This window comes from Hemibagrus wyckioides, linkage group LG02 (assembly GCF_019097595.1).
Source record: "Hemibagrus wyckioides isolate EC202008001 linkage group LG02, SWU_Hwy_1.0, whole genome shotgun sequence".
Lineage (NCBI taxonomy): Eukaryota > Metazoa > Chordata > Actinopteri > Siluriformes > Bagridae > Hemibagrus > Hemibagrus wyckioides.
The window spans coordinates 9,460,843-9,475,896 of NC_080711.1; the positions used below are offsets into that span (position 1 = coordinate 9,460,843).

Consider the following 15,054-nt stretch of genomic DNA (forward strand, 5'->3'; position numbering starts at 1 on the left):
GTTGTACTCTCTGTGCAATGACAATAAAGAATCTATCTAATGAGCCGTGTTACTCTGATGGGATCTGTTTATCTGTAAACTTTATTTATAGAGTACATTTTACACAACAGAAGTTGACCCCAAGTGCTTTACAATAAGAAAAATAGTGTCCAAAGACAACGGTAACAAAAACAACAGAACATAATTAATCCAAATGCTAAAGAATCAAATAAATTTAGCTTTAAAGCCACTCAATATTGGAGAGACCTTAACGTTAAAAGGTTTAGAGCTGAGGAGCAGATACAGAAAAACATCATCTATCTCAGATTGAATGAGGAATAGTTAAAAAATAATGGAGTACTTTAGTAGTCTTGAGTACCAAGATTATACAGCACTGTGCAAAAACCTTGCTGTGAAGTAATCAGAATAATAGAATTCAACGTTTCCATGTAAAACAAATACTATCAAAAGCAGTTATACTCTTTATGAGCAAAACTCATAAAAACTAAAACTAAAAGAAAACAAACAGTAATGCAGTTTTATGAGGGAATTGGCTGGTATGTCTATATTGGGGATCTTGAAGAGCCTGATACAGTTCTTCTGGAGACTTTTTGGCCCACTTTTTTTTTTTTGCAACTCAACAATGTTGGTTAGAAAATAATTTGGAAAGTTTGGAAATCAAACAAAAATGTTTTTATTTTGTACTGAGTCAATAATGCAAAAATTATTTAATAAACATCTATAAGAAAACCTGGACTAAATATAGACTACCTAAGGATAGAGTACCTAAGAGTACTGTATTAAACTTTAAATTTAAATCCAATCCCTCCCTTTAGGAGGATGAAGTTTGAGGATTGGAGCATGAAATGAGCAGTGTAACTGTATATACTTCGTAAAATGCTTTTTCAGTTTCTCCAGAGGGGAATTGTGGAGAGGGACAGCATGGGAAATATAAGAAATATAAAAAAGAGGCAGACAGGATGAAGTGTGTAGAACATGGATCACTAATTTCATTAATTATTTATTATTGATCACAAAAGCACACACACACACACACACACACACACACACAAAAGTATTTTACAGCTTGGGCAGGATGATCTCCAGGTGGTTAAGTCTACACCCACACCTTGTCTGTCATCCTGTTCAATAATTCACAGCTCAGTTTCAATAACTCTCTCTCTCTCTCTCTCTCTCTCTCTCTCTCTGTCTCACACACACACACACACACACAAACAGTTACAGGTTGATACGGAGGGCAGCAGTTCACAGGCAACAGGTGGTGGACAGTTATTTGTCTGAGTGCTTATTTACTTTTTTCAGTTCTTTGTTTTACTTTACGTTAACTGATCTGCAAGATGTCAGGACTGAACAGTGACCAGCTCCACCGATCCACATTGGGAATATATATGGTGAGTCTGAAAACTTCTCACACGCCTCACTATCCACATCCACAATTTGTAGAATTAGTTATATATTTCTTGTTAATAGAATGTGTTCAATTCTATTTGTACCGCTGTAGTTCATTCTGAGAGTAAAAAAGGGTTTTAACATGTATCATTCCTTGTGCCTAGGGTTGTAGCCATAATTTTTGTATCTTTAATATATATGTCTTACAAGGAAATATGAATAGAATGCATAAAAGGAGGTGCATAACTGGACTGTCATTTTATTTTAGAGTAAAGCCTTTAAGGCACACTTCATGCATAATTCTAGGTTCTGAGGCACTTCTAAGCATTTTTAGGATACTTTTAGCATTCTAAGATATATGCGAAAAGTATACTTAAGGGTACCACCCTTGCAACAAGGAAATGTACAGTTTATTATGGGCCTCCAATGAGCAGGATGTGTAATAGCGAGTGTTTGTGTTTTTTTTTTATACTAGTGATACAAAAATGCCTCTGACACAAACACTGTTATTTGGTGACTGTAATAGAACAGGTAGATCCTGTGAGCATTTAGTTTGCCTTTGGTTGTCTGATCTACTGAAGTGTCTATTGTTAAAGAAATGTTTCAAGCCAAGACGTCGTGTGCAGTACAGCTTTGGCTGAAGTGTGTTGGCTAGCCTTTTAGATTAATTGGTGCAACTGAAACTCCATTTTCATATAGAGAAAATCTCTCTCTCTCTTTCTCTCTCTCTCTTTCTCTCTCTCTCTCTCTCTCTCTCTCTCAGACGCTAATGGACCAGTTCAATCCCAGCCTGCAGAGGCTGGTGGCACTAGGGAATAACTACATTCAGGCTTTCCAAGGTAATGAAACCGGTATGATTGGGAGATGTGTGAAAGCTGGAAGGTTCCAGGGAAATAAAAGACTGATCAGGAAATGGGCGAGCAGGAAAACAAAGGAAAGAGGCTGAACTTTGGCTTCCTTACAGTTCAAAAGAAGGCACAGTAATTCACTAATATATGACACACAACAGGTAATAAAGATGTCTTTGACGTACATGGAGCAAAGATGAAAAGGAGTTTCCAAAACATTAATGTAACATAACACGCCTTAATACCACGAACAAATAATGAACTTTAGCATTAATGCACTATTAGTAGCATTAACAAAATAACTGATACCTGTGTTAATTGGTGCTTATTCAACAGAAAATGTCTAGTATAAACCACTAAACCTAATAATAAACCAGGTACGAACCCTGTTTAAACTATTATACATGTTTAATCCTGTATAAGTAGAATTTAACCCACAACACTGTCGCAAAATTCACAACTTGATGCAAATCAGTATGTACACTTGGAGACCAGAGTTCAGTTGCTTATCAGCATTCAGTAACATGCCATCATTGGATTTCCTGCTAATCAAATAAAGCAAAAATAAAATGACAGGAAAATAAAGTAAAAATGCAGTATTTAAAAAAAAACAAAAAAACATGTCCTAGTCCTGAAATGTTTATATTAAACACAAGATATTAGGATTGTGAAGAAACAAGGGAGCGATAATATCTCTAAAGCATGAACAACCCTTGAACTGGTTGCTTATACATGCTTTAAGATGCTTATATTCCTGTAAACAATGGATGAAAAGTGTGTTTAAGTTTTCAGTTACATCAAAATGATATATATCATCACTTTAAAGTACTCTGGTATTTTATGTAAAAAAAATTAAAAATAGAATAGGCAAGACTTTTTTTTACTCTTAGTAACACACTTTACACTTTTATACACACACACACATATATATATATATATATATATATATACTTATAACTTCATTTATAAATATAAGATTGGATGAAATCTAACTACAATACATTCTTACATTTGACTATGAAAAGTTCTCAAGTTCTTTGTTTTTTTTCTTTCACTTAATTTAATGTATGAAGAGCAAATGAGAATATTCAAAGACCATTTGTTTTGATGTCCATATTAATACATGCAAATGTTTTAAATACAATTTGGAAAAAATAAGTTAAGGTTAAAAACAGACGAAAGTTAAAAAAGGAGAAAGTAAAAGGCATTTATTTGTGGAAAGATGAGTGAATAAGAATACAAGAATTAATTTTTTTCTTCCAGGTTTGTATCTTAGCTTGTATTTACAGTCTCTGCTTATATCATCCCTCATAATGCCGGAGAGTAATAACGTATACTAACAGTATGTTCTGTATATGTCTAGCTCTGGCTACAACCAGCGAAGCCTACTTTAGTGCTCTCGGGAAGATTGGTGAACAGGCCATGCAGACAATGTCATCCCGTTTAATAGGTGAGATTTCTTTTTTCTGTATTCTGTAAAGCTGTATACAGTGGAACATTTTACACAAAGAAGTTCACGTTATACAGATGCCATACTGTAAAAGCCTAATTGTCTGACGTAGTGGACTGGGTGGGGACTAGCGCTTGCTGAGATATTAGCTGTCAAAGCCTAACTGGCCATTGAGCTTATAAATAGCACTCTCTCTCTCTGTCTCTCTCTATCTCCTGAGGTCTGGGTCTCTGTTGCTGCTGTTAGCTTTGTGGCTTTCACACACTGATAGAGAGCACAATTTATTAATCACATGACCCCTTATTCCTAGATGAACGTGTGTGTGTTTGTGTGTGTGTGTCTCTTTGCTTTCGAATTTGCAACGTGTTTTTGTGAATTGGGCATTTTTTTTTTTTATAAAGGTAGGAAACGCACAAAGAGAGTAAGAGAGAGAGAGAAAGATAGGCACATGTGCATGTGCAACAGGACATGTGTGTGTGTGTGTGTGTGTGTGGGTGTGTGTGCATGCATTATAGTGTTGTGCTATCAGGTAATGGAGGTCATAAATTATACATGATAACTGACCAACAGCTGTGACCTTTAAAAGGCTTACCACACCTCTCTGTCACACGCACACACACACACACACACACACACACACACACACACACACACACAGACACACACACACATACACACAAAATTCCTAAAACTTCCATTCATTTATGTATGAATATACAATGTGTTTATTAACAGGTGACATACTGATACAGATTTCTGAGAGTCAGAGAAGACTTACCAGTGAACTGGCAGGGGTGGTAGGTTTTATTTTTTATTCTTTTCTTTTCTTTTCTTTTCTTTTCTAGACCTGCTCTATATACTCTACAATTGCATAATGTACACACACATGCAGAGTTGGACAATACTTAGGTAATTGCACTTATATACACTCACTGACCTCTGTATTAAAGATGGCTTTAGAGTTTCCATACAGCGAGGCAAAAAACAAACCAACAAACAAAACTACCCAGTGATCAAGAATTCTGTGGGTGTTGATGACACTCACACTGTTGATATGAGAGGTCACACCAAGGCCAGATCAGCTGATGGCTGACAGGAATGCTTAGAAACTTTGACAATAACTCAAGAAGCACTCTTTCCAGTGTAGAGCACATGACTCTTGAACCGCAGAAGACATCAGCATCCAGAGCAGGAATCTGAGGAACTGCCTCCTGACTGGATTTTGTAATTGTGTAATTTGCATTGTGTAAACTCGTGAAAATCACTGAAGACTTACAGTTTCATAAATACATAAACAGAGTCATCTACCACCAGCAACCATGCCATGTAAATTTTGACGTTTGATGTGAACATTAACTGAAGCTCTTGACTTGTATCTGCTGCTGACACCTGATTGGCTAATTGAGTTAAGTTGCCTTTAGTTGTCACATATTCATTACTGCACAGTGAAATTCTTTCTTCGCTTATCACATCCTTGGAGGGTTGGAATCCGAGCACAGGGTCAGCCATGATGCAGTTGGGTGCCTTGCTCAAGGGCCCAATGCTGGTAGCTTGCCTTGAACCCTGATCTTCTAATCAACAACCCAGTGCCTTAACTACTTGAGCTACCACCACCACACACATTTATGATTTAGGATTACAATTACATATATGAGTAAGAGGTACAGGTGTCCCTATTAATGTGGTCTGTGATTGTACTTAAGTCGTATTTAATATATAGTTGGATTTATGCAAATTAAACCTGGAGTTGTGAACTGAGTTGTATAACTTCTAACGATCATAATTAATCGTTTCAGTTACTTAGAATATAACTCTTAAAAGTGTAAATTTCATGACTGTACAGATTTGGTCACAATACTCTTTTTCCATCGCTCTATGTTGTGTTTCTTTGTATTTTAGTTTCACTGGTTCCACAGTGAAGTCCTCCGGGAAATGGAAAACAACAGCAGGCTGGATAAAGACTATATATTTGTCAGTAACAGTTGCGTAATCCTTCACAGCATTGAAAGCCCTCAAGAAATTTGAACAATAACGGTTGCTGATTGAAGATGCCATGTTGTTTCTCCAGGACAGTAGAAGGCAATATGAGATGGAGGTGAGGAACCAGGCAATGGCCCTGGAGAGACAGCTGAGGAGAGGGGCTTTTCAGGTGAGTCTATATTCTGCTTCATGCGATAGTCAGGTAAATGCAGAGGAGATGTGATAAGGCTGATGAGGCCGGTGTTGGAATATAAGTGTGTATGAAGGATGATGATAATAATACCAGTGTAATGTGGGTGTGTGTAGGATGGTAATGAATATGTGCAGTTCCTGAAGGAAAGCCACAGAGAGGCCCTGAATGAACAGGAGAGAAGATATCGCTTTCTGGCTGAGAAACACTGCGGACTCACTCAATCCATTGTATATATCATGAATAAGGTCAGATTTTCTCAACTTTATGATCAAAATTTTCAGTACAAGGGATTTTTACATAGCAGCGCATTGTCTTCTGAAAATGTCCTATAAGTTCCTCATCATTTTATCATTTCAAGATACTGATTTCCAATTTATACACTCATACACAAATCTATTTCATATACAGGATGTTTTTATGTGAGACTCAGAATCAGTGGAGAAAGATAAAAATGTAATCAAGTATTAAAGTATTGAAGATAAGCGCTGAACCCAGAAGAACCCCTTCCACCTTCAGTGATTAGCTGAGCTAAAGCTGAGCATTCTCCTTTTGCACCACAGACAGGGAACTCCCTACAGCAGAGATCAGAGGGTTGGAGAGAGCAGGTGAATCATACACGGGGCTCTACATCCCGTCCAGGCTCTGCATCCAGATCAGATGACTTGATGGTGAGAAGCAGAGTTCTAAAACAGTTTAAATTTCATATATTTCAATAGATAAACGATGTCAGTGTTGTTTCTTTCCCCACTCTTGGTCAGGGGGATGATCAAAATCAAGCGTGGGCAGAACAGGCTCTAGGCAGAGTGCCCTCCAGAGGTGAGACTACAGAGCATAAGCAAAAAAAATAAAAATCTCAGCCTGTAACATATTTTATAACCTATATTTTATATCTTATACAATGATTACTGTATACCTGTCTGGCTGTCTGCTTATCTATCTGTCTGTCTGCCTGCCTACATGTCTATTTGCCTGTTTGTCTGTGTGTCTGGCTATCTGTCTGCCTTTCTGTCTGGCTATCTTTCTGCCTATCTGTCTGTGTGTCTGGCTATCTGTCTGTCTGTCTGACTGACTGTGAATCTGTCTGTGTCTGCCTATCTGACTGTCTGTCTGACTGTGTGTCTCCCTATCTGTTTTTCTGTCTGTCTTACTGTGTGTCTGACTATGTGTCTGTCTGTCTGTCTGTTACTCTCTTTCTAGGACCATCCCCCCAACCGATTAGATCCCGCTCCAGCTCACTTGGGGAAATTCGTGGATCAGGTGGTGGTAGGATGATGCGAGCATTGGTGCCACACCACGCTAATTCTAATTCCACCCTCTTGCCATTCTCCAAAGGAGAAACCATTACAGTACTCGTGCCAGAGCCCCGAAATGGCTGGCTGTATGGTTGCACTGAGAGTTCAGCCCGGTGAGGAGAGTCAATTTAACTGAAAAATCATACATAAGATTATTTACCTACAATAGCATGCCACAAAATTTCTTTTTCTCTTGCACCATGGCAATTTTGCCTGTCATTAAAATCTGAGCATCTTTTTTGAATTAGATTATAGCTAACGTTCCCTCACAAGCACCTCTTATTTCTCTCTCTGAAAGTTAACAAGCCAAAAATTGCATCTTGTCATGTTACAGCTAATTCAAAAATAGCACAGATTCCCATGGTAGACATCATAAAGTTACAGCTTTACCTCCGACTGTTAAAAAGCCCAGACACTTGGGAGTCCTTCCATAAATATTAAATAGACATCTCCTTAAAGACATTGTCATCATACCGTATGAATGATTATACATATTTCTTTGCTAAAAACAACACATTATTGAATCTATTTATTATCATTAATGGATAATGATAGAAGTCTATTTAAATGACCTGTTACACACAGAAATGATAACAAAAGGCATTAATATAAACCTTTTATTTAATTGACAGCCAGTGTTACTGTCAGAGTTACTGTTATAGAAAATGAATCAACATTTAGGGGTTAAGCAGAACAATATTTTTAACATTTAACAGTGTCGTGGTATAACTATGAACCATGTGACATTCACTTCTTTTCTGTGGTTAAGGTTCCTGAATGTGTGATGTAATTACACTAATGCATGTGTTTTTTAGTCAAGGCTGGTTTCCAGCTGCATATGTTGCTTCAATGGAAGACACATCCCGACCGCCCGACCTCAGGTGAGATCTCAAACTTAAACAGTACAGACCATGTCATTTTAGTCCCTGACCTCTGACCTCCCTTTCAGCGGTGGCTTCCTTAGAAGCAGCAGTAGCATGAGCAACCTTCTTGACCAATCATCTAGCAACAAAACAAATGCACCTCCACCTCCTCCACCGCCTCCTTCAGGCAAAGCGAGCAACTCACGCTCAATCACACCCACTTCTTCTGAAAACAAAGTAAGTATAAAAGAAGTGGGCAAAGTCATGATCGAGTGAAGGCTAGAAAACTGAGCATGATGTTAAGTTAACGATTTTTCGGTATCTATGGAAAATGTAATGTAAGAATTTCAATGCTATAGAAGATAATAAAATGCACGGGGGACCTTTACCATGATAAAAGGAAATGCCAGGGATATCACAAGTGCGAAATATCACAAGAACACTGTGAAATATTTCAAAATGTTAGATACAAATGTTCACTTGCTTAAAAATGTCAGTAAACTCAACTTGAGAGGGTCAAGTCAATGGATTACTTCAAGTTTCATCTTTCAAAACTTAGAAACTAGAGATCAATACTTGCCATGACAAATAAAGAAAAGAAATAAGTTCACATAACTCAGGCTATCATGTTTTACACTGTGGACACAACTAAAATTTTAGTATCTGTTTTGTTATAATACTGTATATAAAATGTATGTAACATTTATTTATACAAACTGTACCCTAACATCATTATTTTGTATGACCGACAATTGGCAAGTTAGCTGGATATGTTAATAATTTATGTACGAGACATATTTATTGACACCACGAACTAAGCTCAACAAGAAAATAACCCAAAAAAGTTAAATATACAAAACATCATAATGTTGTACGTTAAATGTTGCTGATGAGGTGTGCTGTGAGCCGAGTGCTAAGTCTCAGATCACTGATTTGCCAGCAGAGGTACTGTGGCAAAGTTCTTTTCTCCATGACGCCTCAGCCGTCATTCTGGTGGATGCAGGGGGACAGCTCCAGCTGCTGAGGGTTTGTTTGCACGCGCATGCAAGCGTGTGTGTGTGTGTGCTATTGTTCTTGCATGGTGTGTTTTCATTGTGGTTTTAATGCTTGCTTTGTAGTTACAGAGCAAGGACATGCTATTTCTTTGTTGTTTCTTTTGCTGCATTCAAGTCATGTCAGAAAGATTGTATTTATGAGTTGAGGGCACATGAACGCCACCATAATGTCATAATTATGAGCAATGAACTCTGGATTTTCTTGAAGTTGGCGAAGTATCAGTAGGATAGCATGATGCAATGAATGCATTAATGCATTTGCTAAAATTAAATGTTTGTGTGTCTCAGAGGATTTCGGGCTTTTTTTTATTACAAAAAACAAAACACACACACAGACACATACAAAAATAAACCCCAAGCTAATTTTCTGCACAAAATCCGAGAGTATTGTACAATCATGATATAAAAAGCAATGATAAAGTCTGCAGCAGGTTCGTAAATTGATTAAAAGCGTAAAAAGCACAAAAAAATCAACGGATGTGTATTTCTTCGTTTTTTAGACGCAGAGTTTTAAAAACCATGCTGTATTTCTTTTGGTACTTAATTAAGAGAGGCTTTACTTCCTGACCAAAGTGACTTGAATGCACCTGATGTCGTAAATACAAACTTTCCTGCAGGACTTAAATGCAGTTGGTGCGTGTTTGGGTGCGCATGAAAAGCTACATAACATTAAAAAAGAAAAGTTCAGGTCTAGACAGGGTGAAGACAAAAACAATTTGGTTTGTTGTCGCATCCCACAAACACCAAACCGATCAGGATGAGGAGACATTTCCTTGTGCAATCATGTTATCTTACAAGTCATGGCTAGGAGGAGTTACTAACTACACCTCTAACCTTTCTCCTACAGAAACATGACGACTACGGCCCTCGACCAGAACTATTCCCGAGGTACGAAAAGAAAAAAACCCGAATAAAGTTTTGTGTTGACCTTTCTCTGTTTAATATCATTCCTCAACTCTTTGTCTAATTGTTTTTTTTTAGAGGTACAAACCCTTTCGCGACGGTGAAGCTGAAACCCACCAAAACCAACGACAGATCAGCTCCACGCGTATGAGAGACATGGAAACACGGCTCCCTCAGAGTGCAGCACATCATAACTCTACTGCAGACTGAGCAGCTGTAATCAGATGTTGCTTGCTCGTATTCCAGCTGGTCTACTGAGAGGAAAACTACAGTGAAGATTTTTGCTAGCTCAGGATATAAGCTATAAATTCTTACTGTATTTACAGAGAAAGAATGACAGATTGAAATCGGAGATTAGGTTCAGAGGCAATTATGTAACCTGGTTTTTATTCTCAGCCTTTCTTTTTCTGTCAAATATTATTTAATTGATTTGGTTATTGCTTGTGGTGTACATACGAGTTCAGTAAACCATATAACTTTATAGTCTTTTGTTTAATATAAAATACATTAAGTGTGTACATCCTTCGGGTTTAATAGTGATGGTAAGGGTAACCGTTTCTATGGTAACAATTCATTCACATGGATTTGTATATTGGATGAGCTACATAATCTAAGACTAATAATGAATAGATTAAAATGTGTTGTTAGTGAACAAAAAATTTTTGATATGGTAAAGGTTTGTGTATGGAGACTTACGGAAGGAGGCTTATGGGAGTTTTCCACATGACTTTTTTCCCCAAATGTCAGGAAAGAAAGAGAGGGAACACCTGTTTAGAGTTTTTATTATAATGACAGTGATAACAGAAGAACAGAAACCTGAGTAATAAAGCCCTTTGGGACATGCTGATATGGGAAAATAATCCACTCATGTTTTATTTCTTACTTGATAGCCACTGAGTCATTACATGAATGCCTGTAGTTCATCTGTATTATAAGTCCTTGACTTCCTTATTAAAATAGTCCCTTCATTATCATTTCCCTTGTGCAATTAAATTTGAATGTCTGATATTCTAACAACAGTGTCATTAACAGAAAGTTAATAATTGAGCTTGTATTTAACCAAATGCTGTAAGCGTACGCAAATGTAAGCTACGGTCAGCACCATTTCATAATAGTGTTATTTTTCCTTTGTGTGTGGGTGTAAACATTTGTGTTTTTGTTTGTAATATATCTGAGCCATTACTGACAAAACTAGCTTTCCGTAGGATAAATTCTGACAGGATTTGTGAGTCAAATTCATAAATGTAAATACTACATCCTGGTAATGCTAGCTGGCTAGGTGGCTAACATGACAAGATGCTGACCGGATTTTTAAGTTAAAAGAAATGTTTATAATCATAACATGATTAACTTGAGAAAGTCATTCTTAAATGTTCATAACATAGCTAACATCAGCTAGCAGGTTGAGCTGACAGAATTGGTTGTAAGTCACTATTAAATGTTTATAAGTGTCAGATCGAATACTAGCTAGCTAACAGAAGTCGACAAGATATCTAAGGGTTTTTGAGTTATTCTTGAATGTTCATATCATGAGCTAACAAGTTTTATTCAAAATAAAGACTTATAGTTAAACAAATGTAAATACTGATGTTATTTATTTCTAAATCAAAATATATTGTTTAATAAGTAATAAGTAGATTTTATTTTGAATTTAGGAGACGCGATGTGGAGCCCGGCTTACTTGAGAAGTTTAAGGCAAGCTTCCTTCATGAAGACGATGGAAAGGATAGCAAGAATGTACAAATGTTCACAGTGAAAACTGATGTGATTTTAAAAAGTAAAAGAAAAATGATTTCTTGAACTTTTTGTTCACTGCAGAATTTAATTTTGTATGAATGACTTAATTAGTAATCTTAAATAGTGGAGAATAGTAAAATCTATGAGCCTGTGTGTCCAAAATGTTGCCTGATATGGATTTAAATACTAAATAAAATCTTCTTTAACCCTCTTTCTTTTCATATAAAAGGCTTTTTTGTTGTCTGATCTAGTTTTCCACCTCTAATCAATATATTAATCGGAGTCTTTACACCTTTCAGAGCACTGACAGTGAGAATGAAACTAAAATTATGAAGGCTAAATGAATTGCTCTGTTTATAGCTATTACTGCATGATATATCCGGCAAATTTCTCTCTCTGTCTCTCTCTCTCTCTCTCTCTCTCTCTCTCTATTTATCTTTCATAGATAAACATGCCCATAACAATGTTTTACCATCCTTACTTACTTACATACTAAGTCTCTAACTCTAGTGTGTGGCCCTCAAGATCTACAGGGTTAGTACTTCACATGTGACAAAAACTATAAACAGCAAAAAGACAGACGGCAAAAAATAATGACCCACAGCGAGTCAGAGACCTCGAGGCATATTGTCTTGTTTTATTATTTTTCTTTCACAGTTTGACCTCCTTCATTTGGTGTATTTCACAACAGCTCTGTACCAGAAAGGAGAGAGGGAGAGATAGGGTCAGGGCAAGGGCAAAGCAATGCCAAGGATTGGAGGAAAGAGCAATTGATCAACTGATAAAGGGAGAAGGGAAAGTGAGAAAGAAAATGGAATGCAGAATAATACAGATAAAGGAGTTGGGCTATTCCTCTTAAAGTTATCTACTGTACATACTGTACTTCCAAGATGAAGGCTTGCACCTCTTCACCTGTACACTAACACTGACACACATTTGTATAAAAAAAGGAATAAATAAATAGCATGATTGTAGGAAGTGGGTGAAAATGTACAAGGTGTGTGTGTGAGTGTGTGTGCAGGGAGTGTGTGTCAGGAGTCATTAGGGCAATGTGATGGGCTGGACAGTGTTGTTTACTCATGGACAAGAGCCGCAAACTCTGAAAAGGGAGAGAGAGAGAGAGAGAGAAACAAGGGGTTAGGTCAGATCTTTTTTCATCAGCTCAGTTTACAACAGGTTCTAAATTTACACCTAATTCTCACTGACACCGATGAGGATCAAGTGTAAAACCTGTTACTGCAATCAACCCCCTAGATATTTAACTATAATTTGTAATCTATGATATATAAAATATATCTAAAAATATATATGGACACCTGACCATCACATCCATATCTGGGCCTCTAATAATGTAATGTCCAGAATGTCTTTGCTTTGTTGTTGCACTCTACCCCAAAACAGACAATGAACACAAAGCAAGATCCCTACAAACCTTTTGGAGCAGAAAAACTAATGTGTCCTGCACAGGGACCAGAACTCAACCCCACTGAACACTTTTGGAACGAAGTTGAACCCTGACTGCATCCACGGCATTGTTTTTCATTATCATTCCTGGACCTCACTAATACTCATGTGGCTGAAAGAAGACAAATCCCCACAATCATGCTCCAAAATCTAGGTAAGCTTTTTGAGAAGAATGGAGGTTATTATAACAGCAAAGTGGGGCTAGATCTGTTTCAAAACACCCATGGAATGAAACGGAATGCCAGGCCTTCTTGTTCCTCATCAGTCCCTGCAAACTGGGACTATATATTAATGCTATATATAGTAAAGTTTAATATGAAAGACTTTGGATGATTTGGGATGTTCAACAAGCACATAAGGGTGTCCTTTTCAGGTGTCCACATACTATTGGTTATATGGTATATGTATTAAATCTAACATAATATGGCTAATTGGCTAATATAAAATGGCTAATATAAAAGATAAGGTAAGAAACAATTGTGTGTCACTGCATGCTTTGAGTAACAGTAGCCCGACCTCAGCAGTGTAAAAATCCTGACGAGGGTTAGGTGGAAAAGCATGTGGAAATGAAGGGTAACATTTCCCCAGTGCTTTTGTTTATACGTCTTTAATTTTAGTTGTGTGTTTTGTAAATTTCTTAATTCCTCAGAACGAACACAAAGAGAAAAGTAAGATCAGTTCCTATGGCTGGTGTAAAGAAGAACCTGACATACACATGTACTTGTGATCTTATATCCAGTTGCCATCTTACATCAAGTTGGTGTCAAATGGACAGAGCAACATCTTAACATCTTCCTTTTGCAAATAAAAAAAAAATCTAATTAAGAAAACAAGCTGTAAAGACGTCTAAATGGTCAACAGCCTAGCACCCCTGCTGTTGTTTTAATCTCCTGCCATGTTGCATATGTTGCTCACCTTCCACTCCAATCTTGCCGTCTCCGTCTTTATCAGCTGCCTTTAAGAAGGCTTTGGTTTCTTTATCAGTCAGATCTCTTCCATTGGTAGCAAAGCCCTTCAGCACAAATCTATATTCACATCACACACAAACACACACATCAAAGATAAACCTCAAACTCATAATAACTGTACAAATGAAACATGTCTCACTTGAGCTCCTCTTCCTCGATAAAGCCGCTATTATCAGCGTCCAGTACATGGAATGCCTTCTTCACATCCTCGGCCGATTTTGCCTTCAGCCCCACCATCTCGAAGAACTTCTTATGGTCAAATGAGTCAGCAGCTGCAACGATATAAAATCTAAATTAGATTGGGTACAAAATGTGTACGAATTGAATCTTTCAGTTAGTTTCCATGCTATCTGAACGGAACTGTTGGTCATATGAAATGTCTGATGGGTTCACTGCATAGTCCACATCATGCTGAAGATTCATAAAGAACTTTCTCACCGACAAAGATAAAGCCTTGGTCTAATCATTACTTTTATGTGTGACTTTTCCTTGCAGGAGAATCTGGTACAAACATGAGTTGTGCAAATGTATCTGACAAAAGGAAAGGAAAGAATAAATGCATTCTTCACCTTTGAATGCATCCAGGGCTTTCTTAATGTCATCAGCGTTCAGGATGCTGCTCATTGCCATTTTTGCAGCTGGATATGAAAAGATATAGACAGAGAGAGAGAAAGAGAGAGACAGAGAGAGAGAGAGTTCAGTTCAGTATAGTTGTACATTTCTCTAAGTTAAAGAAATAATAAATGTCTAAATAATAGCACATGGAAACAGAAGACTGGATCTTAGATCTGTTTGGAGTTTTGTAAATACATTTGGAAAATGTGCAGGTGAAAATCAGTTTCTTATTCAGCAGAAATGAGAGTGCAATGTTCCACAGAAACACAGTCCCGCACTCCTACACACAGACACACA

General features: G+C 37.2%; 2 protein-coding genes across 4 annotated transcripts in view; one reads left to right on the forward strand and one right to left on the reverse strand.

The window, feature by feature from the left end:
• The first annotated feature begins 1,194 nt into the window (after nt 1-1,194).
• baiap2l2a (BAR/IMD domain containing adaptor protein 2 like 2a) lies at nt 1,195-11,549 on the forward strand. 3 transcript variants are annotated; one of them, XM_058403682.1, is made up of 15 exons: nt 1,195-1,391; nt 2,153-2,228; nt 3,601-3,687; nt 4,423-4,484; nt 5,587-5,658; nt 5,756-5,836; nt 5,974-6,105; nt 6,421-6,528; nt 6,619-6,676; nt 7,058-7,265; nt 7,968-8,033; nt 8,102-8,252; nt 8,956-9,041; nt 9,918-9,958; nt 10,052-11,549. In XM_058403682.1, exons 1-13 carry the CDS (start codon nt 1,338-1,340, stop codon nt 9,037-9,039), a joined length of 1,239 nt encoding a protein of 412 aa, XP_058259665.1. In that variant the 5' UTR covers nt 1,195-1,337; the 3' UTR covers nt 9,040-9,041; nt 9,918-9,958; nt 10,052-11,549. The 3 variants fall into 3 exon arrangements, with proteins under 3 accessions (XP_058259665.1, XP_058259676.1, XP_058259655.1); XM_058403693.1 differs by having other exon boundaries at nt 8,959-9,041; XM_058403672.1 differs by lacking the exon at nt 8,956-9,041.
• A 778-nt stretch (nt 11,550-12,327) lies between these two features.
• pvalb6 (parvalbumin 6) overlaps nt 12,328-15,054 on the reverse strand; it is a 36,446-nt gene continuing 33,719 nt past the window's right edge. Inside the window, exons 2-5 of the mRNA XM_058403707.1 lie at nt 14,712-14,780; nt 14,282-14,414; nt 14,090-14,199; nt 12,328-12,809 (exon numbers count right to left, since the gene is read on the reverse strand). Of these exons, the coding sequence (XP_058259690.1) occupies nt 12,784-12,809; nt 14,090-14,199; nt 14,282-14,414; nt 14,712-14,772 (330 nt within the window). The 5' untranslated portion in view covers nt 14,773-14,780 and the 3' untranslated portion in view covers nt 12,328-12,783. The remainder of the gene's footprint in view (nt 12,810-14,089; nt 14,200-14,281; nt 14,415-14,711; nt 14,781-15,054) is intronic.